At 43.5% G+C, this 24,892-nt stretch overlaps 2 protein-coding genes and 1 long non-coding RNA gene across 7 annotated transcripts in view; 2 read left to right on the top strand and 1 right to left on the bottom strand.

Moving 5' to 3' along the window:
• The window catches only part of LOC138740945 (uncharacterized), a 111,647-nt gene extending 92,818 nt beyond the window's left edge, over positions 1-18,829 (top strand). The window contains exons 3-4 of the long non-coding RNA XR_011343220.1: positions 11,762-11,983; positions 17,078-18,829. This is a non-coding gene — a long non-coding RNA (uncharacterized lncRNA). The remainder of the gene's footprint in view (positions 1-11,761; positions 11,984-17,077) is intronic.
• Positions 1-24,892, bottom strand: part of LOC138740941 (ferritin heavy chain, oocyte isoform-like) — a 60,607-nt gene that overhangs the window by 17,033 nt on the left and 18,682 nt on the right. The window contains exon 1 of one of the 5 annotated variants that reach the window (XR_011343218.1): positions 24,540-24,875. The exons of 3 other annotated variants lie outside the window; for them this stretch is intronic. The gene's annotated coding sequence lies outside the window, so the exon portion shown is untranslated. Of the gene's footprint in view, positions 1-2,788; positions 3,136-24,539; positions 24,876-24,892 lie in introns of those variants that run through there. One more of the 5 variants, XR_011343217.1, reaches the window with a different exon arrangement.
• LOC138740944 (histone H2B) lies at positions 2,538-5,506 on the top strand. The gene is made up of 2 exons (XM_069894313.1): positions 2,538-2,589; positions 3,395-5,506. The coding sequence occupies exon 2, from the start codon at positions 3,416-3,418 to the stop codon at positions 3,785-3,787; it is 372 nt and encodes a 123-aa protein (XP_069750414.1). The 5' UTR covers positions 2,538-2,589; positions 3,395-3,415; the 3' UTR covers positions 3,788-5,506.

The following is a 24,892-nucleotide window of genomic DNA, read 5'->3' as shown; positions in this document are numbered from 1 at the left end:
ATTCCACCCACAAGGAAGGACGAGCTCAGCGATCGTTCATTTTCTTTGGCTTGGCTTCGCGGACGAAGATTTATGGAGGGGATAAAAAAGTCCACGTCAGCTGCAGGCTCGTTTGTGTCTGACCAGTCCGATGCGGGACAGGCAGACACGATTGCAGCGGTTGCAAGGGAAAATTGGTTGGTTGGGGTTGGGTGTTGGGTTTTTCCTCCTTTGCCTTTTGTCAGTGAGGTGGGCTCTGCGGTCTTCTTCAAAGGAGGCTGCTGCCCGCCAAACTGTGAGGCGCCAAGATGCACGGTTTGAGGCGTTATCAGCCCACTGGCGGTGGTCAATGTGGCAGGCACCAAGAGATTTCTTTAGGCAGTCCTTGTACCTTTTCTTTGGTGCACCTCTGTCACGGTGGCCAGTGGAGAGCTCGCCATATAATACGATCTTGGGAAGGCGATGGTCCTCCATTCTGGAGACGTGACCCATCCAGCACAGCTGGATCTTCAGCAGCGTGGACTCGATGCTGTCGACCTCTGCCATCTCGAGTACCTCGACGTTAGGGGTGTGAGCGCTCCAATGGATGTTGAGGATGGAGCGGAGACAACGCTGGTGGAAGCGTTCTAGGAGCCGTAGGTGGTGCCGGTAGAGGACCCATGATTCGGAGCCGAACAGGAGTGTGGGTATGACAACGGCTCTGTATACGCTTATCTTTGTGAGGTTTTTCAGTTGGTTGTTTTTCCAGACTCTTTTGTGTAGTCTTCCAAAGGCGCTATTTGCCTTGGCGAGTCTGTTGTCTATCTCATTGTCGATCCTTGCATCTGATGAAATGGTGCAGCCGAGATAGGTAAACTGGTTGACCGTTTTGAGTTTTGTGTGCCCGATGGAGATGTGGGGGGGCTGGTAGTCATGGTGGGGAGCTGGCTGATGGAGGACCTCAGTTTTCTTCAGGCTGACTTCCAGGCCAAACATTTTGGCAGTTTCCGCAAAGCAGGACGTCAAGCGCTGAAGAGCTGGCTCTGAATGGGCAACTAAAGCGGCATCATCTGCAAAGAGTAGTTCACGGACATGTTTCTCTTGTGTCTTGGTGTGAGCTTGCAGGCGCCTCAGATTGAAGAGACTGCCATCCGTGCGGTACCGGATGTAAACAGCATCTTCATTGTTGGGGTCTTTCATGGCTTGGTTCAGCATCATGCTGAAGAAGATTGAAAAGAGGGTTGGTGCGAGAACACAGCCTTGCTTCACGCCATTGTTAATGGAGAAGGGTTCAGAGAGCTCATTGCTGTATCTGACCCGACCTTGTTGGTTTTCGTGCAGTTGGATAATCATGTTGAGGAACTTTGGGGGACATCCGATGCGCTCTAGTATTTGCCAAAGCCCTTTCCTGCTCACGGTGTCGAAGGCTTTGGTGAGGTCAACAAAGGTGATGTAGAGTCCTTTGTTTTGTTCTCTGCACTTTTCTTGGAGCTGTCTGAGGGCAAAGACCATGTCAGTGGTTCCTCTGTTTGCGCGAAAGCCGCACTGTGATTCTGGGAGAATATTCTCAGCGACACTAGGTATTATTCTATTTAGTAGAATCCTAGCGAAGATTTTGCCTGCAATGGAGAGCAACGTGATTCCCCTGTAGTTTGAGCAGTCTGATTTCTCGCCTTTGTTTTTGTACAGGGTGATGATGGTGGCATCACGAAGATCCTGAGGCAGTTTACCTTGGTCCCAACAAAGCTTGAAAAACTCATGCAGTTTGGCATGCAGAGTTTTGCCGCCAGCCTTCCAGACTTCTGGGGGGATTCCATCCATACCTGCTGCTTTGCCACTTTTCAGTTGTTCGATTGCCTTATATGTCTCATCCAGGGTGGGAACCTCATCCAGCTCTAGCCTTAGGGGCTGTTGAGGGAGCTGGAGCAGGGCGGAATCAGTAAAATGGAAATAGTACACTGCAGCGCAAATTGTTTAGGTTCGTGTGGGTCCCACAGGTTAAGAACCAGACCGAGATGGAGGGTACAAAATGAACTTTTATTTCGGTAATAAAAGAGGAAGCAGTGGGTTTGGTTTATCAAGTAGAGCTTTAAACACAAGCACAGTACGCAGGGGGAAAAATATACACTTCGGAGCAATGAGGGGTAACTGATAAAACTAACAGAGTTACAGTAACAGACACATTCAACACACACGCTCTAGGCGATCTAACGTGCCTCCACCCCTTGGTCAGTATGGGCACGGCTCTTGAGACAGTCTTGGGACTCACTCAACCCTGTATGAAAGGTGATACTCACGATCCACGAGGAGTCCAAAGAGACAGAACGAAGGAGCACATGGTCCTTTTAATGGTTCTGGTGGTAAAGCTGGGGGGGGGGGGGGGGCAATCATACAGATAGTATGGGCCCCGTTGGCATTGGCTCAAGGCCAAGTGCAGGGGCTCAGTGAACCGAGATGATTCACCTGGGCCATTTGTGAGGGTCACTTTGATGGCTTGGGGTAACTTTCTGACCTTGATTGGCAGGTGGTGTTGGCTCCGAATAGAAGCGCAGCAGCGCCGTCCAGTGGTGGATGCTGTCTCTCCATTACAAAGGAGGGAGGGAGCCTCGTCCGCCGCCCGGAGCAGGGGAGGTAAGTTTGGGGGGAAGTTCGCCGCCCGGAGCAGGGGTTTGGGGGAGGAATGGACGGAGGGAAGGAAGCTCGCCACCTGGAACATGGGGAGGAGAGTGGGGTTCGCCGCCGAGGAGCCGCCCGGAGTGGGACCCGTCGCCCATCATCGGGTGCCAACCCCACGACACAGTTACTCAGACGACAGTGATGAAAGACGCACCGTGGATATATAGAAGCATGGAGGGGAACGTGGATCCGCTTGTCCACAGCGTCCTCACGGCCTTTTCGCTCTTTTAGGGCCACTTGGGGATCCACGTTCCCCCTGATTTCACCACCAAACATGGTCAGACAGATCCTGTTCCTTGGCCCCTGTTGATGATCCCGGGGAAAGGCTGATTGGTGCAACGAGAAGTGCTACAATGTGATTGACAGGCATTGGACACCCTTCAGCCAATCATCGTCCTCTCTCAGCAGACCGCTTGTAGGTTAGGGATCAGAAAATGCTCATCCACACATTGAAACAGTTCTCCTTCCTGGGTGTAAATATTTAGATAAGATCTCCCCGCAACCCCCTTTTCCAAGGTGAGAAGCAATGATTCTCAGCTGTAGATTCTTCCCATTCCGCCCGTCAGTATTCTGTGATTGGCGGAGTGGGGAACTGTGATTGGTCTTTTTGAAATATCCAATCAAAATATTTGAAAAATCTACACGTTCATTCGTCCAAATCGACCAATGATATCCCTTACCGTTGCCATTCCCTTATTAGCATAGGGTGTTGGAAATACCTATTTAAACTACACTCGAAGCGGGTTCCGCTTATTTTTAGGTCTGAAATCGAAGGAAGAAAATGCCAGACCCGAAAACAGCGCCCAAGAAGGGCGCCAAGAAAGCGGTGTCCAAGGCAACTGCCAAAGGAGGTAAGAAGCGTAAGAGGTCGAGGAAGGAGAGTTATTCTATCTACATCTACAAGGTGTTGAAGCAGGTTCACCCCGACACCGGCGTTTCCTCCAAAGCCATGAGCATCATGAACTCATTCGTGAACGATATTTTTGAGCGGATCGCGGGCGAGGCTTCCCGCCTGGCCCATTACAACAAGAGGTCGACCATCAGCTCCAGGGAGATCCAGACGGCCGTGCGCCTGCTGCTGCCCGGGGAGTTGGCCAAGCACGCAGTGTCGGAAGGGACAAAGGCGGTGACCAAGTACACCAGCTCCAAGTAAAGCTCCGCAAAGTGCGGTCAAATAAACCGGAAACATAACGGCTCTTTTCAGAGCCACTCACAATCTCGCTGAAAGAGTTGTCTGAATATTTCGAGATGGAATCGGAACAACCTAGGCCTGGATGTTTATGTTTCGAGGCGCAAGTAATTCGGGGCGTGTTTGACAATGTGGTTCCACCGCCCGGTCTCTTCCTCGTCTCGTTGCCCCCTGCGCTGACACGAGAACTTAACCCTCTCCTTCCCGTCAGCTTGTTTCCACCTTGAAATACTTCACTCACAAACTTACACGTAGAGATTATCAATGTGAACTTGTTTATTGTTGATGTGTTTAATGGCTGTGATGAACACTTAGTATTAACTGCTCTCCCGTGTTGTAACTACTGAATCTCATTTCTACCCGAGAATACAATAGGATCTCGGTCTATTCACGGATCGACCTTTGATGTTGCAGCCTCGAGTCCGCCTGCAGTTTGTGGACAGTGACCCGTCCGTAACCTCAAGAAACTTCCACCAAACCCCGCCACTGTTTTGTTCTGGGAATAGGCATTTCCTCTTCGACAGATGATTATCATTGTATTCATGTTGACCGAGATGACCAGCGACGCTGCCCGGTTTCCTCCGGTATCACTTTTGCATTCCTGCTCTCTGCACCTACACGGAACCTTCACCCTCTCCTTCGCCGTCAGGACGTCTCGTCCTTCGATTACTTCTCCCACTGAACTTTCCATCTCCAGGGACCTATCTCGAAACGTCGAGTATTCCACTTTCGCGATCCCCCACGGTCGCTGATCGACCGGCTATTCTCTTTAAGCTGCTTCAAAAACCTTTCATTCGTAGCGCATTAATGTGAGCAATGTTCAGTTTATCGCTGTGCTGTTGTTTTAATTGTGGAGTGAGTTCCCTGCAGTGACTGCCGTCTATTTCTAAGTTCCTCGATTCCCAGTTTGTATCCCACACAACAGCAACTGTTCACATTGCTGTTGTGACTCCGACAGCAGTTTGTGAAACAGGGAACCTCCACAATCTCATTCCGTTCCCAAAAAGACCGACGACAACGATATTCTGTGAGTCGGCATTTGTTGTGATCGGCGAAAGGTTCCAAAATACGGGATCGTTTAATTGGCAGCATCTCTCCTCCTGGAATAAACTCCCCCTCGATGGGTGTTATGAGTGCGAACATGTTCGATTTTCCCGCGACTTTCCAGAGACCCGGCTAGTCTCCAGGAGACGTCGCGGAGACTCGAGTCGCCACCTAGTCTCGAGGCCAATAAGATAGGCCCTTTATTACTGTTATAGATAGAGAATTTAGGTTAAAAAGGGCTTAAGTTAAAATGTGATGATTAATCATAAAAGGGGAAGCCAGAATAGACAGGGAGCTTACCATAAAAGTTCAGCTGGACAACGTTATAACAAACAGATCTTTCATGGTCACAAAGAGACATGTAGGAGCCAAAGATTGATAAAAGAGTGAAAAACAGAATTTAGTGTGTGCAGAGTTCGTAGTGTACTTGACTAACATGATAATTACAAATGCAAGTGTACTTAGAATGATTTTGCAAAAACTAACCAATTAAAACAGTGTTAAAGAGGAGGGGAAGGACAAGCAAAAAAGGTATAAAAATCAATGCACTGTATGTATCGGGGCTTGACTTGGCGAGAAGCCAGTTGAGTCCAACTCTGCAGACTTGTAAATAAAGCTTGTCGTGTCACCAACTTTAAAGAGACTCATGTGTGAGAATTTGTACTTCTGACAAATGGGGGCTCGTCCGGGATCTACACTCCAGCCGTGGGAGGAGGCGAGAAAGAGGGACATCGGAGGTGGTGCACCCCGCTGAGTTCAGCGGCTCCTAGTCCCTTGCTCGTCGCCTCGGGCGGCTTGAGCGAGTGGTATCCGGACAAGGTGACATGACAAGACGAAAAGGAGAGGGGTGATGGTTCAATCCCCAGGAAGACACCGGTAAGTGACGACTTACGATTGTGGTGTGGGGATTGACGGATGAGACCACCCAGGTAACGGTCATGACGGAAAAAAATATATAAAACGATAAATCAGGTGTAGAGCCTTTGTCGTGGCGTGAGGACCCTGTCATGGGACCTTAGGATAGACCCCAGGGAAAACCTCGGCGGGAACCGGCGGAGGGATAGTACCTCCGACGAGGCGTCCGAGATGAAAGGGAGTAGGGTCCCGAACGGGGGGGGGGGGGGGGGGTCCTCAGCAACGATAAACGGATCTATGCGGGGAAATTGGAGGATCAAAATCTAAGGGCTCGTCTGAAAGATCAGGACTTTTCCGGGGGGGTTCCCCTTGACAGCCCTTTGGGGAGAATGTTTGAAAATTGGGATAGTAAACGATATCGAGACAAAGACAAGAAAAAGATGGTTCAATATTGTCTTCTTTGGTCGAAACAGCCTATCAAAGGTTCCTCGGTCTGGTGGCCGAAATTTGGATCTGATGAGGATTGGGTTAGATAAGCATTAAACATATATGTAAACTCGAGACAAAAAGTGAATCAAGAAGAGTCGGCGTATGCATTTTGTTGGGTTCCCTGGCCAGGATCCTTAACAAAATGTTTTAAATTGAGGGTAGCGGGAGAAAAGAAGTGGGAACCTTTGGACAACCTGCCCCCTCCTTATGTTCCCCCGGTGCCCACTGCGCCCGAGGGAAGCTCGCTGCTGGAGGGGAAAGGTGATGAATCTGATTGTCCCGGAAGGGGCCGGGAACGAAGGGATGAATTAAGGGAGTCGGACCCTAAACTTCCACCGGTAAACCGATCCTGGACCAGATACCAGACTGGTCCAGGACCATCGAAGGCTCCAGTAAGCCTAAATCCCCTGAGGGAAGTTTCTATGTGAGGACCGGGAGGGGGAACGGGATATGTAAATGTTCCCCTAACCAGTACTGAGGTGCGGGGATTTAAGAAGGAAATGAAGATTATTGGAAGATCCCATGGGTCTGGCCGAACAGTTAGACCAGTTCCTGGGACCAAATACATATACCTGGGAAGAGATGCACGCAATAATGGGAACATTATTCTCACCCCAGGAGAGGCAGATGATTTGACAGGCTGCCCTCCTTATGTGGGAACGTGAACAACCTGGGGACCCCAGACCCCATGAACAAAAATATCCCCTGAATGAACCCAGGTGGGACAAACGAACACCCGAGGGATTGGCAAGTATGAGACAATACAGAAAGTGGACGATTAAAGGAATACGGGAGGCTGTGCCAAAGGGTCACAATTTCGCCAAGGCATTTGGGAACCACCAGGGAAAAGATGGGTCCCCTACTGATTTCTTGGAGAGGGTGAGAAAGAATGTCCAACAGTATGCGGGTGTGGACCCTAGTACACCAATGGGTGAACAGCTTATTCGAATCGAATTTGTGTCCAAATCGTGGCAGGACATTAGGAAGAAACTAGAAAAGGAGGAGGACTGGAATGAAAAAACCCTTGAGCGACCTGTTAAAAAAGGCGCAAAGAGTATATGTGCAGAGGGAAGAGGAAGGTCAAAAGAGGGCAGCGAAGATTATCCGACAGATAAATGCCGATCCAGAGGGGAAAGGAAACAAAACCCTTACTCAGCGTTGGTGAAGTTTATGTATGAAAAGCTGACAAATGAAGATGAATATCCATTGAAATGGACCCAGGAGGAGAAGGGATGGCTTGAGGACTTGAAGCATCGCCTGACGCGGGCCCCGGTACTCACTCTGCCCTCCGGACCATGATCTCCTGGGTTTGGACCACTAACCGAACAAGGTCAAGGGAGAATTGGTCTCTTTCCAACGTCCCCTCCGGTTTTTATTGCCTCTCACGAGCCGGCAAATACCCGGTAGGAAAAGTCCCTGCAAGGCTGTATGGATCTGCATTTCGCCTGGTAATTTCACTTGGTTTCCTAAACCCCTGACTAGGTTCCTATCCACTGTTTTTAAGACTGATTGCCTACCCCTGTCTAATAGCAATTTTCAGCTTTGGAATTGTAGTAGCTGATTATTCCCTGTCTGCGCAGCCTAGTGATTTCGATGGTCCAGCAGACCATGCAGACAGGGGGCCTGGGAGACCCAGTTAGAATTTTACTTCAGCACGAAATTGATTTATCAGAAGATGGTTCTCTTCCCTGGGTTAAGGCCCCCATTCAGAAATAGTACACACATTTTAAAGAAAGAAAGGGGTGGATTGTTATAGATAGAGAATTTAGGTTAAAAAGGGCTTAAGTTAAAATGTGATGATTAATCATAAAAGGGGAAGTCAGAATAGACAGGGAGCTTACCATAAAAGTTCAGCTGGACAATGTTATAACAAACAGAGATCTTTCATGGTCACAAAGAGACATGTAGGAGCCAAAGATTAATAAAAGAGTGAAAAACAGAATTTAGTGTGTGCAGAGTTCGTAGTGTACTTGACTAACATGATAATTACAAATGCAAGTGTACTTAGAATGATTTTGCAAAAACTAACCAATTAAAACAGTGTTAAAGAGGAGGGGAAGGACAAGCAAAAAAGGTATAAAAATCAATGCACTGTATGTATCGGGGCTTGACTTGGCGAGAAGCCAGTTGAGTCCAACTCTGCAGACTTGTAAATAAAGCTTGTCGTGTCACCATGTGTGAGAATTTGTACTTCTGACAATTACTGCACGCCTCACTACATCTACAGAAAACCTTGTACCAAAAAACGTCACTTTCAAAAGTATTTCATTGATTTGGTCAATCAAATTTAGCTTCTCCACCAACCACTCTCAGAGTTAAAAATATACCTCTTTCACCCTTCCTGTACTTACTCCCAAGCACCTTAAATCTATGCCCCTCCTGTTATCTATTTCAGCCCTGGGAACAAGCCTCTAGCCGTCCACACGATCAAAGCCTCTCATATTGTCTCCCCACATTCTTCTCACCTCGAACCAACATAGGCCCAGCCCAACCCAATGTCTCCTCATACCTGAAACCAGACCTATCAATGCGGAGGACAGTCTCTGCCCTCTCTCAGTGGCAGAGCTGTCCTTCCTGACGTTGTGTAACCTGTCGGACACAATATTCATTCTGCTGTCTCACAGGGAATTCCCTTTATTGGGAACTATTGAAATGGTCAATCATATAGAAATTCTTCACAATTTCCGTTTCCTTTGAAGGGTCTTGTTAAAATGCTTCTTCGCTAACAGCTTTTTACCTTTTTGTTTCCTTCGACAATTCATTAAACTGAAAAAAATTACAGAACCACCCGTAAATCTGGGACATTTATGAAGTTTAAAACGAGTACTTAATCCACTCACTAGCCAATTCTATAAAGACACGGAGATTTGTCAGCCCGGGGTGGGGTCAGTACCACTCCCCTGTTGAATGAAAAAATTCTGAGATCCTCTCCTTTCTAAATCCGGACAACCGCTTCTGCGAGGTTACCTGTATCCTTTGTCGACCCCTGTGGTCACATAGCACAGAAACCGACCAAAAACACAAGCTACTGGACTAACTCAGCAGGTGAAGCAGTACCAGTGGGAGAAAAATAACGGTCGCCGTTTCCTTCTGTCCCATTGATACCCCTCCACCCGCTGATTCTTCCGCAAATTGTGTTCGGCTTCGGCTTCCAGCATGTGCAGTCTCCTGTGTGTCTAAAGAAACAGACAATTCGGTCCATCATGTCCATGACGAATATCAGGTCCCCATTTATATAATTTCCATGTATCTACTGTACTTGGTGACCAATTGTTCATCCTGACATGACAGGAAATGTGAGATTCCCTGCCTCAACAACATTCTCAGACAGTTAGTTCCTTTTTTAAAAAAAAACTTTATTTAAAATTATTAAGAATAATATAAAAACATAACATGAAAAAAACAATAACAAATCATCAAACAACCCTCCCCTCCCACCCCACCCCGTCAGCCCACAAGGGGAGCCACAAAAAAAAACATATTACAAATAATTACAAATATGAATAAACAACACAATATTTTAAGATATTTCTGAACCCATATACTCCAAATCAGGTGACCACATATTAACAAAAAAAGAATAATTATCGTGTAAATTATGTTATATTTTTTCCATATAAATACACGATCTCAATTCATTATGCCAACGAGTTACATTAATTTCCACATTATCTTTCCAAGTAATCGCTTGCCACTGATAATGCTAAACGAACAAAGGCAATCTGAAACTTGTCCAACCCCAAACCAATCCAGGAAATCATATAACCCAACAAAATCTCTGGGTCTAATGGTAATTAAATCTTAAATAATTTCACAAAAAATACCCTAATTTTTTTTTTTGTAAAATGGTTGTACCTTATCATAAGACCAGTCTACATGAAAAAAGTTCCAATATTTAACCCACATCTTAAACACAAATCCGAATCACTAAATCCATATTTTTAAAATTCTCAGGGGTCAAATACAACTGATGCAAAAAATTATAATTAACCAAACCAAACCTTTCCTCAATCACTTTAGTTATCCCTTCACAAAACATAACCTCACAGTCTTCCTGGGGTATATCATAAATCACTTTCCCATTTATTTCTAGATCTCTCCATATTTGCCTTATCCATATTCTCTTGTAACAACATATACATATCTGAATTAAAGCCATTTTTGACACAAAAGAAATCAAAGATTCAAATTTTGTTAACTCAGGTAAACTCCTATCCTTTCCATAATTATCCCTTATCAAAGCTCAAAGTTGATAATACACAAATAAAGAATTTACAGGTATTCCATATTTTCCCACAAATGGTTAAAAGAAAGAAACTGTCCCTCTTCAAAACAATTCTGAGTCACTTCTACCCCATCAGAATGCCATACCTTTAAATATCAATTAAACACTGAAAAAGATATAAGCTGATTTTGATATAACAGAGTTTGAATTGATAATCTCCACTTCGTGCCTGTAGCAGCATTCCTATTAATCCATATCTTTAATAAATGCTTTAACACCAGATTATTATATCCCTGTAATAAATGCTAATTCCATTTGTATATAAATTGATGAACTTCATATTCAGAAATACAGGCTAGTTCCACCTTAGCTCAACTAGAGGGCTGTTTAACATCCATCATTCTATTAATAAACTTTAACTGTGCAGTCTCATAATAATTTTGAAAATGAGGCAACTGAAGACCTCCTAATGCATATTTCCATGTCAACTTCTGCAAAGCTATTCGTGCTAATTTTCCCTTCCATAAAATTTTCTTCACCGCCATATTCAAATCCTGAAAAAAACTCTTTGGAAGCAAATATAAAATTCACTGAAATAAATACTGAATATGTGGGAAAATATTCATTTTAATACAGTTTACTTGACCTACTAATTTTAATAGAAGATCCTTTCATTTAACCAAATCCATTTTTAATCTTTTTCAATAATGGCACATGTGAGAGGTAAGTAAAACTGATATGAAAATATGAAGATGAGGAAACTAGTATAGATATATGTGTAATGAATAAAGCCAGTATGAATAGGATAAGAATAGATATTAGAATGTAGGAAGTAAAGTTAGTTTGAATAAGATAAGGGTCTTCTAGCCTTTTAGATGGAATCAGCAAGTTCTCCAGTATGAATAAGATAAGGATAGATAATAGATAATAGAATGTAGGAAGTAAAGTTAGTCTGAATAAGATAAGGGTCTTCTAGTCTTAGACAGAATTAGCAAGTTCTGCATATAAGAAGTTAGTAAGCCCTGAGAGTCAGGAAGGTGTGAATAAGGACAATGACATGATGGGACACCGACAGGATACCCCCTGGTCCTCCAAGTTCACAGAAACAGCACGTAGGCAGACAGGATTGCCTAATGCCAAACTCATCCAGGAGGCAGAAGAATGAAGGGGGAGGGTACTTCTATACTGAAATAAACTGTAAAAAAGTTGGGTGAGCCCCAGTCTATGTGTATATTCCCAGGGTAAGGGAAAAGCACCCAACTTTGCATTGTTGTATAATAAATGTTCTTTGTTCTCAATTTTTGTCTCGACCAATTTCTGTGAAGGTACTTCTGTTTCTCACAAATGGGGACTTGTCCGGGATCCCACTCCCTCCACTGACAGAGTGCCCGACAACGAGGGTAGATGCACCCCAGCTGATTCCGCTGGACTCACGGACGGTGGGTGATTGGTCAGTGGATGAAGCGAGTGATATCTGAGAAGAGGCATTGAGAACAAACAACGGGAGGACATTAAGGAAGCGTGCTAGGAATAGCTACTGGATCCCGGTAAGAGGAATTTTTCTTACCTGTTAGTATGGGAGGTGTGAGTAGCATGGAAGAGTCCTAAGGAAGGACGGGATGATCAGATAACTAAGCAAAGTCCATTAGGATTAATGCTATCTGATTGGGGTGCGGGGAGAACCCGTGGGAAAGACAAACTGACCATGGTCAGGTATTGCTGTCTGGAATGGGTTAAAAGTCCGATAAAAGGGAGTTCGGTATATTGGCCAAAGCTCGGATCCGAGGATGACTGGATGTGTCAGGCATTGAACATCTGGCTCTATCAAAACCAAAGAGATAATATTGAGAGCAGGGAATATGCAGCCTGCTGGCTCAGTGGATCGGTTGATCAATTGGTTTTGAATGAAAAGGAATGCAAGGACAAGAAAGATGAGGAACCTTTTGTCCCTGAAACACAAGGATGTGTTACATTCCCTTCCTCCACCTTATGCTCCTCCTATGCCGGCGCCTATCTTTCCCCTCTCTCCTATGCTCTACCCTTCTGCACCTTCCCCTCCTCCCCCACAGCTAAAGAAAGGAGAAGAAAGTAGGGGTGGTATGATGACCCATTCACAAAGTACTGGATTACCACCTCTATTGACAAGAGAGGGAGGAGACTTTGATTCAGAACAGTGTGAGACCCTCCGGGAAGAAAGGGCAGAACCCTTTGATTCATTTCCCGGAAAGCAGGAACCTAGACATAATAAGCCAGAAATTAACTGGATGAGACCTCTACGGGAAGTTCCCGTGGGAGGGGGTCTTGTTTTCGTAAATGTGCCCCTGACTAATACGGAGGTGCGTAACTTTAAGAGAGAAATGACCTCCCTGATAGAGGATCCTCAGGGATGTGCCGAACAATTAGATCAATTTTTGGATATATATATATATATATATATATATATACTTGGGATGAGTTAACATCAATCTTTAGGGCTCTGTTCACTTTGGATGAACGTGGGATGATTCGACAACCAAGGATTAGAGTCTGGGATAGGGAACACCAGGGGGACCAGAGGCGGTACCTGGGGAACTTAAATTCCCTCTGGCAAAACCAAATTGGGATAAGAATACTAATCACGGTCACACATTAATTGAAGAATATAGGGTTAATCTGATAAAAGGAATCAAGGAATCTGTTCCAAAGGGACAGAATTTTAAGAAAGCATTTGAGGTTCCCCAAGGTCCTGAGGAGACCCCCTCTGCATTTCTGAATAGATTGCACACGGCCATACAGCAATATGGGGATCTGGATGTAGAATCCCCAGTGGGTGAACAATTGGTATTAACGGGCTTCATTACGAACTCAGCCCCAGACATTAGAAGGAAATTGCAGAAGACTGAGAATTGGCATGAGCAGGGAATAACACAGCTTCTACAGATTGCACAAAGAGCATTCGTCCAGAGGTCTGAGGATAAACAGAAAGGAAAGGCTAAGATTTTGATGCAGGCAGTCAAGGAAGTCATGGAGGAACAGCAAGGAAAGGGTAGGGACTGTGTGCCAGCTCCTGGACATTGGGAGGAGCGCCAGGGGTGGGGAAGTAGAGACCAGAGTAGAGGGAGGGGTAGAGGAGAATTCTGGGGACGACGACCATTCCCGGGACCCCGTGGAGACCCAAGTAGAAATTGGGAAACAGGAGCAGTAGTTTGCTAACATTGTAAAAAGGAGGGACACTTTAAGAGAGAATGCCCAATGCGAGACAGGGAGACACGATCTTACGCCCTGATGGAAGCAGATTATAAATAGGGGGGTCACGGTTCTCAGTCAATACACACCGTGGGGCTGCACGGAAAACCATTGGTAAATTTAAACATAGGATCCCACAGTGACAAGATGGTATTTTTAGTAGATTCTGGGGCAGACCGGTCGAGTATTTTACAACCACCCGAGGGTGTTAAGATAGAGGGGACCGTGATGATTTTGGGAGTAGGAGGAAGAGATTTTATGGTCCCTGAATTAAGAGATGTAAGAATACAAATGGGAGAAAAGATAATAACAGAGGATATTTTACTAGTTCCCCAAGCTGGAGTTTGTTTGTAGGACGAGATTTACAGGACCAATTGGCTATCGGCATCAGACCACAGGAATCGGGTATCAGGGTTTAATTGTATGTATTAAGCGAGGAAGATTGAGAACTAATAAATCCTGGAGTATGGGCAGAAAGAGGCAATAGAGGAGTGTTAGATATTCCTCCCCTGCAAGTTACTCTAAAAGATCCTGAACAAGTAATTAGATGAAAACAGTATCCAATTCCTATGGCTGGCCGAAAGGGGCTGCAGCCAGTAATTGACCAGTTGGTGAAAGATGGTATACTCGAACCTTGTATGTCACCTTTTAATACCCCAATTTTACCTGTCCAAAAACCAGACGGTACCTATCAATTAGTGCAGGACTTGAGGGAGCTAAACAAAATTATTCTCACCCGTCACCCAGTTGTACCTAATCCCTGTACAATAATGGGTAAAATCGATCCCCATAGTAAATGGTTTAGTGTGATTGACCTCAAAGATGCTTTCTGGACCGGTCCGTTAGCAACAGAGAGCAGAGACATGTTTGCATTTCAATGGGAAAATCCTTTTACTGGACGCAAGAATCAATACCGGTGGATGGTCCTTCCCCAGGGCTTTACAGAATCACCAAATTTATTCGGCCAGGTCTTAGAACAAATATTAGATGAGGCTCCTTGGAGAGAGAATTGTCAGTTGATACAATATGTTGATGATTTGTTAATTACGGGAAAAACGTACGAATTAGTTAAACAGTATACTGCTGAACTTTTGAATTTTCTGGAGAATAAGGGTCTCAGGGTGAGTGAATCCAAATTACAATTTGTTCAATCAGAAGTTAAATACTTAGGTCATCTGGTAAGTCAGGGAACTAGGAAAATAAGTCCAGAGAGGATACGTGGTATTCTACAGATCCCACCTCCCAAGAATGCCCAAGAACTTGGGAAATTCCTTGGTTTAGTGGGATACTGTAGAATCTGGATTGAAAATTATTCTAGCCTGGTCAGATTTCTCTATGATAAACTCACGTTTCTAGGGGGCGATGCTGTTGTCTGGACAGAGGAAGAGATTAAAGATTTTAACTTGGTGAAACAGAGCCTTATTAGTGCCCCAGTGTTGGTTTTACACGACCTAAATAAGCCATTTGACCTACATACCAATGCGAAAGGAGGTGTAGCCACTGGAGTACTAACACAAGAGAGAGCAGGCTGTAGACAGCCAGTTGCCTTTCTATCAAAAGTTTTAGACCCTGTTTGTCGTGGTTGGCCAGAGTGTGTGCAAGCCATCGCAACCACTGCTATTTTAGTTGAGAAGGGACGAAAGATTACGTTCGGTGCCCCGATGATAGTTCATACCCCTCATACAGTCTGCAATATTCTCTTACAACGTGCTGGAAGGTGGCTCACAGACTCTAGAATTTTAAAATATGAAGCAATCCTAATGGATAGGGATGATTTGACCCTGATTACGAATAAAGAACACAATCCAGCAGGTTTCTTGGTTTCTCCAAATTCTGACAATAAATGAGTTAGAGCATGTATGTTTAGAGGTAATAGATTTACAGTCCAAAATTAGAGAGGATTTAAGCGATGAGCCTTTACAGGAGGGTGAAAGGTGGTTTATTGATGGATCTTCCCGTTGCATTGATGGCGGGTATAGTGTAGTGCATGGGAAAGAAGGAGTGGTGATTGAAGCCGGTCACCTCCCCGGTCATTGGTCAGCACAATCTTGTGAATTGTATGCCCTCTTTAGAGCTCTCCAGGGTCTAGAGAACAAGGGGGCACTATCTACACGGACTCAAAATACGCTTTTGGTGTAGTGCACACCTTTGGGAAGATCTGGAAAGAACGGGGAATGATAACTGGAAAAGGACAAAAGTTGATCCATGAAAACTTAATTGTCCAATCCCTTGATGCTCTTACATTACCTGAGGAAATAGCTGTAGTTCATGTATGAAGCCATCAAAGTGATGACAGTCCTGATGCACAGGGGAACAGACAGGCAAATGCAGCTGCCAAACAGGCTGCACTCACGGAGAAAATAGACATGCAGCTGTTACTGCCCACCCCACTTGAGGTTAAAAAGACTCCCATCTTTTCACGGGAAGAGGAGATTTACATGAAAGACCAGGGAATGCGTCAAACCATTGATGGGTTGTGGTGGACAGCAGAAGGACGTCAAGTACTGAACAAAGCCTTGGCTTGGCAAATTATTGATCAGCAACACCAGCAGACACACTGGGGAACACAGTCACTTGTGGATACTTTTGTACGGTCTTTTCATTGCTCAGGCATATATACTATAGCTAAACAAAGTACTCGGGGTTGTCCAATCTGTCAGAGAGTAAATAAGAAAGTTATGCGCCAGGTGGTCGCGATATAGCTGTACGCCCGTTTCAACGGATACAAATTGACTTTACAGAATTACCTAAGATAGGGGTTTACAAATACCTCCTGGTGATGGTAGATCATTTCACACGATGGGTTGAGGCTTTCCCGACCCCTAATGATCGTGCCAGCACCGTTATCTGGATACTACTGGAGTCTGTGATTCCACGATATGTTATGATTCAAACCATTGACTCAGATCGAGGTACACATTTTACCTCTCAGGTACTCCAGGGTGTGTGCAAAATACTGGGAATAGATTGGCAGCTACATACCCCATGGCACCCCCAGAGCTCAGGCCGTGTTGAACGAATGAATCAGACCTTTAAAAACCAGCTCACTCGACTTCATGAGGAAACTGGCCTCTCCTGGATTAAATGCTTACCCTTAGCTTTAATTTGGACTCGCACAGCTCCTCGTAAGGACCTTGCTGTCTCACCATATGAAATGATGTTTGGTCTTCCTTACATGGGATTCCACACTGATACCCCTATCCCTGAGGCTAATGACCAATACATATCTAAATATTTACAGGGACTTTATACTTCTCTCCATGACTTAGGACAGAAGGGTTTATTAGCTCAAACTCCCCACCTGGAGTATCCTATTCATTCTATTAAACCTGGTGATTGGGTATATGTAAAAGAATGGCAAGATCACCAACTCAAGCCTGTCTGGCATGGCCCCTATTGTGTACTTTTGATTACAGACACTGCCATGCGAATGAAAGAAAAGGGATGGAGCCACATCCAACGAATTAAACGAGCTGCTGAACCACAGACCAACGACATTGATAATCTACCCTCCACCGGGCGTGCAGTCCTTCATCCTTCTGATCTGAAAGTTACACTACGCCGGGAAAAAGTGCTGTAATGTTGTTTTTATCATTTGCTGTTTTATTTACTTGTTGGTTCCCAATTTTTGAGAAATCACCAAATTGCTCACAATGTATTAAGTCCCCCTGGAACAAGGGCAGCAGAGGTGACAATTATTTAGCTTTAGAATGTAGACAGGGCACAGATATAAAGTATCGTCATAGTAGGGTATGGGTTAATATAAGATCCCAACATGGACCAGGGGAACAGAACGGCTCTAGAGTAGATTTGATTTGTATTTTGGCCTCTACAGGTATTAAAAAGAGTTTTAAAGGGATAGCACAAAGAAGATGGTGGGACAAAGACAGACAGAATGTTAGTCAGGATTATACATGTAGCAGAGATAGAGTGAATACATATGCTAATGTTCACAGACAGGCTGCAACTCACAGGTTCAGTGATACTTATGCTAATGTTCGCAGGCAAGCTGCAACTCACAGGTTAAGTGATGAGAAATAACCCTCCCCAACTTGATCTCCTGTAAAGCATCCTTTGGGTGACACAGACATTCGGAATGTTAAGCACCACCTAGGTAAGGGGAGTTCCAGCTGTAAATGACTTAAGCTGCTCCAGAACACCACAGCTGCTTGGCATTTAAATCGTTTAATCAGACTCCAGGCTGTCTTGGAGATCATCACCGAACAGACTGTGATGGCCCTGAATTTATGGGCTGAAGAAAGACGACAGATACGAGCCACAGTTCAACAAAACCACCTGGCTCTCGATTATTCATTGGTTGCTGAAGACAGCGTTTGTGAAAGACTGGTTAATGACAATGCTCACAACGGTCAGGCGGTTAAAGACACTTCTTCAGGAGTTCGAAAATCTTCCCATGCCCAGGTTCAGACGGGGCAAGCTTGGTCCGGTGTGGGATGAACTAGAATTTTTATTGGTCACTGGAGTCTGATATCCATAGCCCTTATGGCAGCTGGACTCACTATTCTGGCCATTATGGTGCTCCCCTGCCTAAAGACTTGTGTGCAGTATTTAATTCAACGAACCCCTTGTCAGAACACTATAACCCAAGGGATGTATGTTTCCCTAATTCTGTCTGATGATGCTAAGACTGCAGTTCGTTTACTCACCAGCTGGGAAAAGGACCAAGTTTACAAGTAATACATTCCAGTTGAGAAGTCACGAAGCGTAGCTAAAAGAAAAGTGAGGATTGTGAGAGATAAGTAAAACTGATATGAAAATATGAAGATGAGGAAACTAGTATCGATATATGTGTCATGAATAAAGCCAGTATGAATAGGATAAGAATAGATTTTAGAATGTAGGAAGTAAAGTTAGTTTGAATAAGATAAGGGTCTTCTAGCCTTAGACAGAATTAGCAAGTTCTGCATATAAGTTAGTAATGAGAGTCAGGAAGGTGTGAATAAGGACAATGACATGATGGGACACAGACAGGATACCCCCTGGTCCTCCAAGTTCACAGAAAAAGCATGTAGGTAGACAGGATTGCCTAATGCCAAACTCATCCAGGATGCAGAGGAATGTAAGGGGGAGGGTACTTCTATACTGAAATAAACTGTATAAAAGTTGGGTGAGCCCAAGTGTATGTGTGTATTCCCAGGGTAAGGGAAAAGCACCCAACTTTGCATTGTTGTATAATAAATGTTCTTTGTTCTCAATTTTTGTCTCGACCAATTTCTGAGAAGGTACTTCTGTTTGTCACAGCACATAATTTAATTTATATAAAGACTGATAATCCTCATCCACAATTACTCCTAAATATTTAATTTTATCAGACCATCTTAATTTTATATGCTTCATCTTTTTTCTTTGGCTTGGCTTCGCGGACGAAGATTTATGGAGGGGGTAAAAAGTCCACGTCAGCTGCAGGCTCGTTTGTGGCTGACAAGTCCGATGCGGGACAGGCAGACACGGTTGCAGCGGTTGCAGGGGAAAATTGGTTGGTTGGGGTTGGGTGTTGGGTTTTTCCTCCTTTGCCTTTTGTCAGTGAGGTGGGCTCTGCGGTCTTCTTCAAAGGAGGTTGCTGCCCGCCAAACTGTGAGGCGCCAAGATGCACGGTTTGAGGCGTTATCAGCCCACTGGCGGTGGTCAATGTGGCAGGCACCAAGAGATTTCTTTATGCAGTCCTTGTACCTTTTCTTTGGTGCACCTCTGTCACGGTGGCCAGTGGAGAGCTCGCCATATAACACGATCTTGGGAAGGCGATGGTCCTCCATTCTGGAGACGTGACCCATCCAGCGCAGCTGGATCTTCAGCAGCGTGGACTCGATGCTGTCGACCTCTGCCATCTCGAGTACTTTGACGTTAGGGATGAAAGCGCTCCAATGGATGTTGAAGATGGAGCGGAGACAACGCTGGTGGAAGCGTTCTAGGAGCCGTAGGTGGTGCCAGTAGAGGACCCATGATTCGGAGCCGAACAGTTCCCCTCCGAAACTGGCAATAATTCACTCTTGTCCCAATTTACCTTGTACCCAGATAACACACCAAATTGAATCAAACATTCTTGTAAAAACCTCAAAGAATGTTCCAGGTGTGTCAAATAAATCAATACATCATCAGCAAATAAATTAATCTTATATTTATCATTTGCTATTTTTATCCCTTTAATATTATCATTCTGTCGAACTGCCTGAGCTAATGGCTCAATGACCAAAGCAAACAAGGCTGGTGACAATGGAAAACCTTGACGGGTTGATTGTGTTAATTTAAAAGGCAAAGAAGTCTAACTATTCGTCACCACCCTAGTAATCGGAATTTTATATAATACCAGTAAAAAGAGGGCTGAAATTAAACCTCCAACACCTTAAATAAAAAATTCCATTCAACTCGATCAAATGCTTTTTCCACATCAAGTGCAACCACCATTCGTTGTCTGGGATGCTGTCTCAATGCATTGATGAATCAATCTAAGAATATTATTAGATGCACATCTGTTCTTGATAAAAACCAACTTGATTGACATGTACTAACTTGGCAAATCTTTAGCAAGTCTATTTGCCAATACCTTAGCTATTATTTTATAATCCATATTTAATAAAGAAATTGGTCAATATGAAGCTACATTTAATGGATCTCGATCCTTCTTTGGAATAACTGTAATAATCGCACTCGAACAAGGTTCTGTTAATGACTGTTCACCCACTATTTGCTGAAGCACATCCATAAATATAGAAGACAAATCCTCATAAAACACTGCTGAAAACCCATCATCCCCTGCCAACTTTCTATTTGGCATCTCCTGTATAGCTTCTTTAATCTCAAAAACTGTAAATGGAGATTCCAAATCTTTCTCTCCTAAAACCAGTAAATGCAACTTAGATAAAAAGGATTCAACAGAACCATCATGCTGCTTTCCCTCAGAAGTATATAATTTCTGATAAAATGAATAAAATTGGTCATTAATTTTCTGATGTTTATAAGTAACTATTGAATTCTTTTTAACAGAATTAATAGTTCTCGACACCTGTTCCATTTTTAATCGCCAAGCTAATACCTTATGAGCACTCTCCCCTAACTCATAGTAATGTTGTTTAAATCTTTGAATTAGGCCCTCATACTGAAAGTATTATAATGCAATTTCAACTTCGCTAATGCTGCTTTCTTATTATCTGTAATCTTCTGAAATTCTTTCTCCAACTCATTTATTTGTTTCTCCAAAGCCAATCTCTCTGCCAAATATTGGCTTTAAAAAAAATCTTAGTAGAAAAACTAATAGTTTGACCACGCAAATATGCTTTCAAAACATCCCATAGAACAAACTTACTACTTACTGAGTCCGTATTTAAAGTAAAAAAATGAAGCAATCTGCTCTTTCACAAAAGTAAAAAACTCCAGCTTTTACAATACATTATGTTAAATCTCCACCGATAAGTTGATTGAGTAACTTCAGGGCCCACGCATGATATAAACAACATAGAATGATCAGATATAATTCCACTCTTATATTCAGCTTGCACAATTTGAGCTTGTAAATGTGCCAAAATCAAAAACAAATCTATTCTAAAAAATGAATCATGCCTAGATGAATAAAAAGAAAAATCCTTTTCTGTCAGATTTAATCTTCTCCAAATTTAAACTAAATTCAATCCTTCATCAAAGAACCCAATTGTACCGCCATCTTAGATTTCCTTATTAGAGATTTATCCAATAATGGATCCAAAACACAATTAAAATCCCCTCCAATTAAAACATTTTCATTATCCTGATTTAATGTTAGAAAAGCCTCAGATATAAAACATTCATCATCCACATTAGGCACATAAACATTCAATAATGTTCATGGTTCTGTAACAATCTGACAATTCACCATCAAAATTCTACCCGTAGTCTCCGTAAATTATTCCATCTCAAATGGTATTTTTTTATGAATCAGAATCACCATTCCCCACACCTTAGAATTAAAAGAAGAAGCAACCACATAGCCTACCCAATCTCTCTTCAATTTTAAATGTTCTTTTTCCATTAAATGCATTTCTTGCAAAAACGCTATATCAACTTTCATCTTTTTTATGTAAGCCATTACACATTTACGCTTAATTGGATTATTCAATCCCTGGACATTAAAAGTTGCAAAATTCAAATGAGACATTCTTTTATTTTTTTAATATAACAAAAATACACAATACACTAAAACAAGATATTACTCCCCTTGATTAAAAAACTTAAATAAAATACAAAAACAACACCCCTTATAAATAAAAAACACCAATAATTAAAAAAAAATTAAATTGCAAAATTACAATAATGTAGTAACTCCCCAAAAACCTGGGTGCGGTAAAACCCACGAGTGGCAGATGACTATCAGAAGCTTCAGAGCCATCCACCTTCCCCAATCAAACTATTCAACAATTCTTAATGAGCCATAATCAACCCAATGATTCCAATCGCAAAGACTGCTCCGGATCTTCAATATCCAGCAAACTCTGTGTCAATTCATTCTTCTTTCCATTCTCATTCCGCTTATCAAATACCCTCCTCTAAGGTGATGAAAATAGTGACCATCTACCTCTTCGCAAGTCTGGCAACGAATTAGCAAAGATTAATGCATCATGATAATTCTCAAAAAACTGAAATTGAAAATTTCCATAAAAAATTGAACTTTCAATACAGCAGTGTAATGAAATGCAGATTTAACCTTTTCTCCATAACACTTCTTTTGCTGAATTAAATTTTCTATGCCTCTTAATAATTTGCTGACTCAAAATTGGCATCAAAGAACACTCTATTGCCCTGAACCATCATTGGAGTTTGATTTTATTGGGCTGTTTGAACTGCAATCCATATCATCTCTATATCTTGATATCTCAAGCACCGAATCAAAACTGCTTGTGGTGGTCGACCTGGAAAAGGCTTCTTCCTCAACGCTCTATGCGCTCGGTCCAATTCCAAACCATTTGGAAAAAAATCACTTCCCAGCACATCACGGATCCACTTTAAAAAAAATTTCACCAGATCAGAACCCTCAATATCTTCTGGTAGTTCGACTATTTTTACATTATTCTGTCGACCTTGATTTTCCAAAGAATCAATCTTCTTCAACAATTCTCTCTTCCATCCCACAATGAATTAGCAAAGATTAATGCATCATGAAAGAATGGAAAGAAGGATGAATTGACACAGAGTTTACTGGATATTGAAGATTGTTAGGTAAAAACATCATGAGCTGGGAATGAAGAAGGAGTCACCCAGTGCTGGGCCGTAACAAGATGCAGTTGTGACCTTGTACTCTCAAGATAAGAGTGGTAATGACAAATTGATGTGCAGCAAGCTAGCAGAGAAGGATAGCAACAGTTTATTCATTGGACAATGTAATGGTATGATAATTTACTAAGTACATATCCTGAGGTATAAAAAAAACACCACTTGGTGATAACGGCAGAATGCGCCTTCTCCAACTAACACTGTTAGTTGCAAGTGTTACAATCCGGTAATAAAGAACAAAGAACCTTGATTTCGACTCAGTCTGGTGTCTGACTCACTCATTCATGAACAAAGCAGACCTAACAAGATCCAGAACAGTCTTTGGGATTGGAATCGTTGGGTTGATTATGACTGATTAAGAATTGTTGAATAGTTTGACTGGGGAGGGTGGATGGCTCCTTTTTCCATTTCTTCCCCATTTCGTTCCACTTGGTCCTTACAATCATGAAGAACCTCAATTTAAAAAAATGTCCTGTACAGTATCCACAGCTTTCAAACATTTATTGACATCAGCTTTAACCACATTCATATCATTCTTTACAGATGACGTTTCTTCAGATATTATTCAATTTAACCTTCATTTCCATAAATCCTTGATTAATTTGTGTAGACATCTACACCGACACATTGTCCATCTGAAGAGCAATTCCTTCCAAATTAGAAAACACTGTTTTATATCCAGAATCCCCTAATCACTCTTGAGGCCTACCTTCTTTAACCACAGCTCCCAATTTAAATTCTTCCTGCCTTAATTTAATCAGTGCAAAGCTTTCTTCTTCTTCACCTGCAACTATATTAGAGTGTCCAGCACGGCTGTGGGTCTGCATCCCCGTCGGCAGCGGCTCGACTTCGTCAGGCCGCTGCCGTCTGGGACCCCAACATCCCATTCTTTTTCCAACAAATTCCAAACTTGCATGTCCGGGAGCACTGTCGACCACACAGGCACGTTCTCTGATGCACCTCCGCGCATCCCCAGGCCACCGGGAGCTGCAGCGTAATAAACTCCACTCAGCCAACTCAACCAAATGCCCGACTTTATGGGCACGCACACCAGAGTTGGCTGAGTTCAAAACAATGTCAGCGCCATTTTGCGACTGCAGGGTAGGCGCCAGCATTATATTTATCCGGCCAGGAGTTCACTGAGCCTTGGGGATTAATTCCAACGACTCCGTGGCTTCAACCTGGTGAGTAGGCCTCAATTTTTCAACACTCTTATAAGGTAATTTGTTCTGCAATTGAGCTTTAGATTTCTTCACATTTGCTGTCATTTTCATTCTTCACTATTCAGATACTCTTAAAAACTATTTTTTTACAACTTTAAAAACTTTTAATTTGGGGTATTTACTAGTTCAACCGGGGAAAGGTGGAATTGCACGTCTTCTTCCTATGCCATCTTGCCACACCCCCAGGTAGTTCGTTCCCGATTGCAACCGCCCTCTGGTGAATCCGAAATCCTCTGTTCTCCTCAAACCTCCTCCTCACCCGGCACCGACGGACTTTAACATGGCTGTTATAGAGGAAACTTCCTCACTGCCCACCCTGACCGAACCCCTCACAATCACATCAACCTCAGCCTCCTCCATTCCAAGGAAGACAAAGCCCGCCTTTCCAGTCTCTAACCTTCACTCAAAGGCTCCATTCCAGGCCATCTCCTGGTGAATCCACTCTGCACCCTGTTCCCTGCAGTCTTATCCTTTGTACAGGATGGGGACCGGAACTTCCACACTCCTCCAGCTGTGGCCGAACCAACGTTTGTCCAAGGTGATGCTAATCACCTCTTTCTCAAACTGCTGCCTCCTTATTGTCCATCACTGAGCCCAGACCCCGACCCAGACTCACTGAGCGCAGCTTCACCGCCCACTTTCTTCACAGTTTTCCTTTTAAAAACCTCAACATTAACTCTAACGGTCAGTTTTCCACATTTCAGGCCAGTTTTATCCCGCACTCCCGTTTCCCTTTATTTATTTCCCTCA

This window comes from Narcine bancroftii, chromosome 8 (genome assembly GCF_036971445.1).
Source record: "Narcine bancroftii isolate sNarBan1 chromosome 8, sNarBan1.hap1, whole genome shotgun sequence".
Lineage (NCBI taxonomy): Eukaryota > Metazoa > Chordata > Chondrichthyes > Torpediniformes > Narcinidae > Narcine > Narcine bancroftii.
This window is presented reverse-complemented; position numbering and strand designations above follow the sequence as displayed.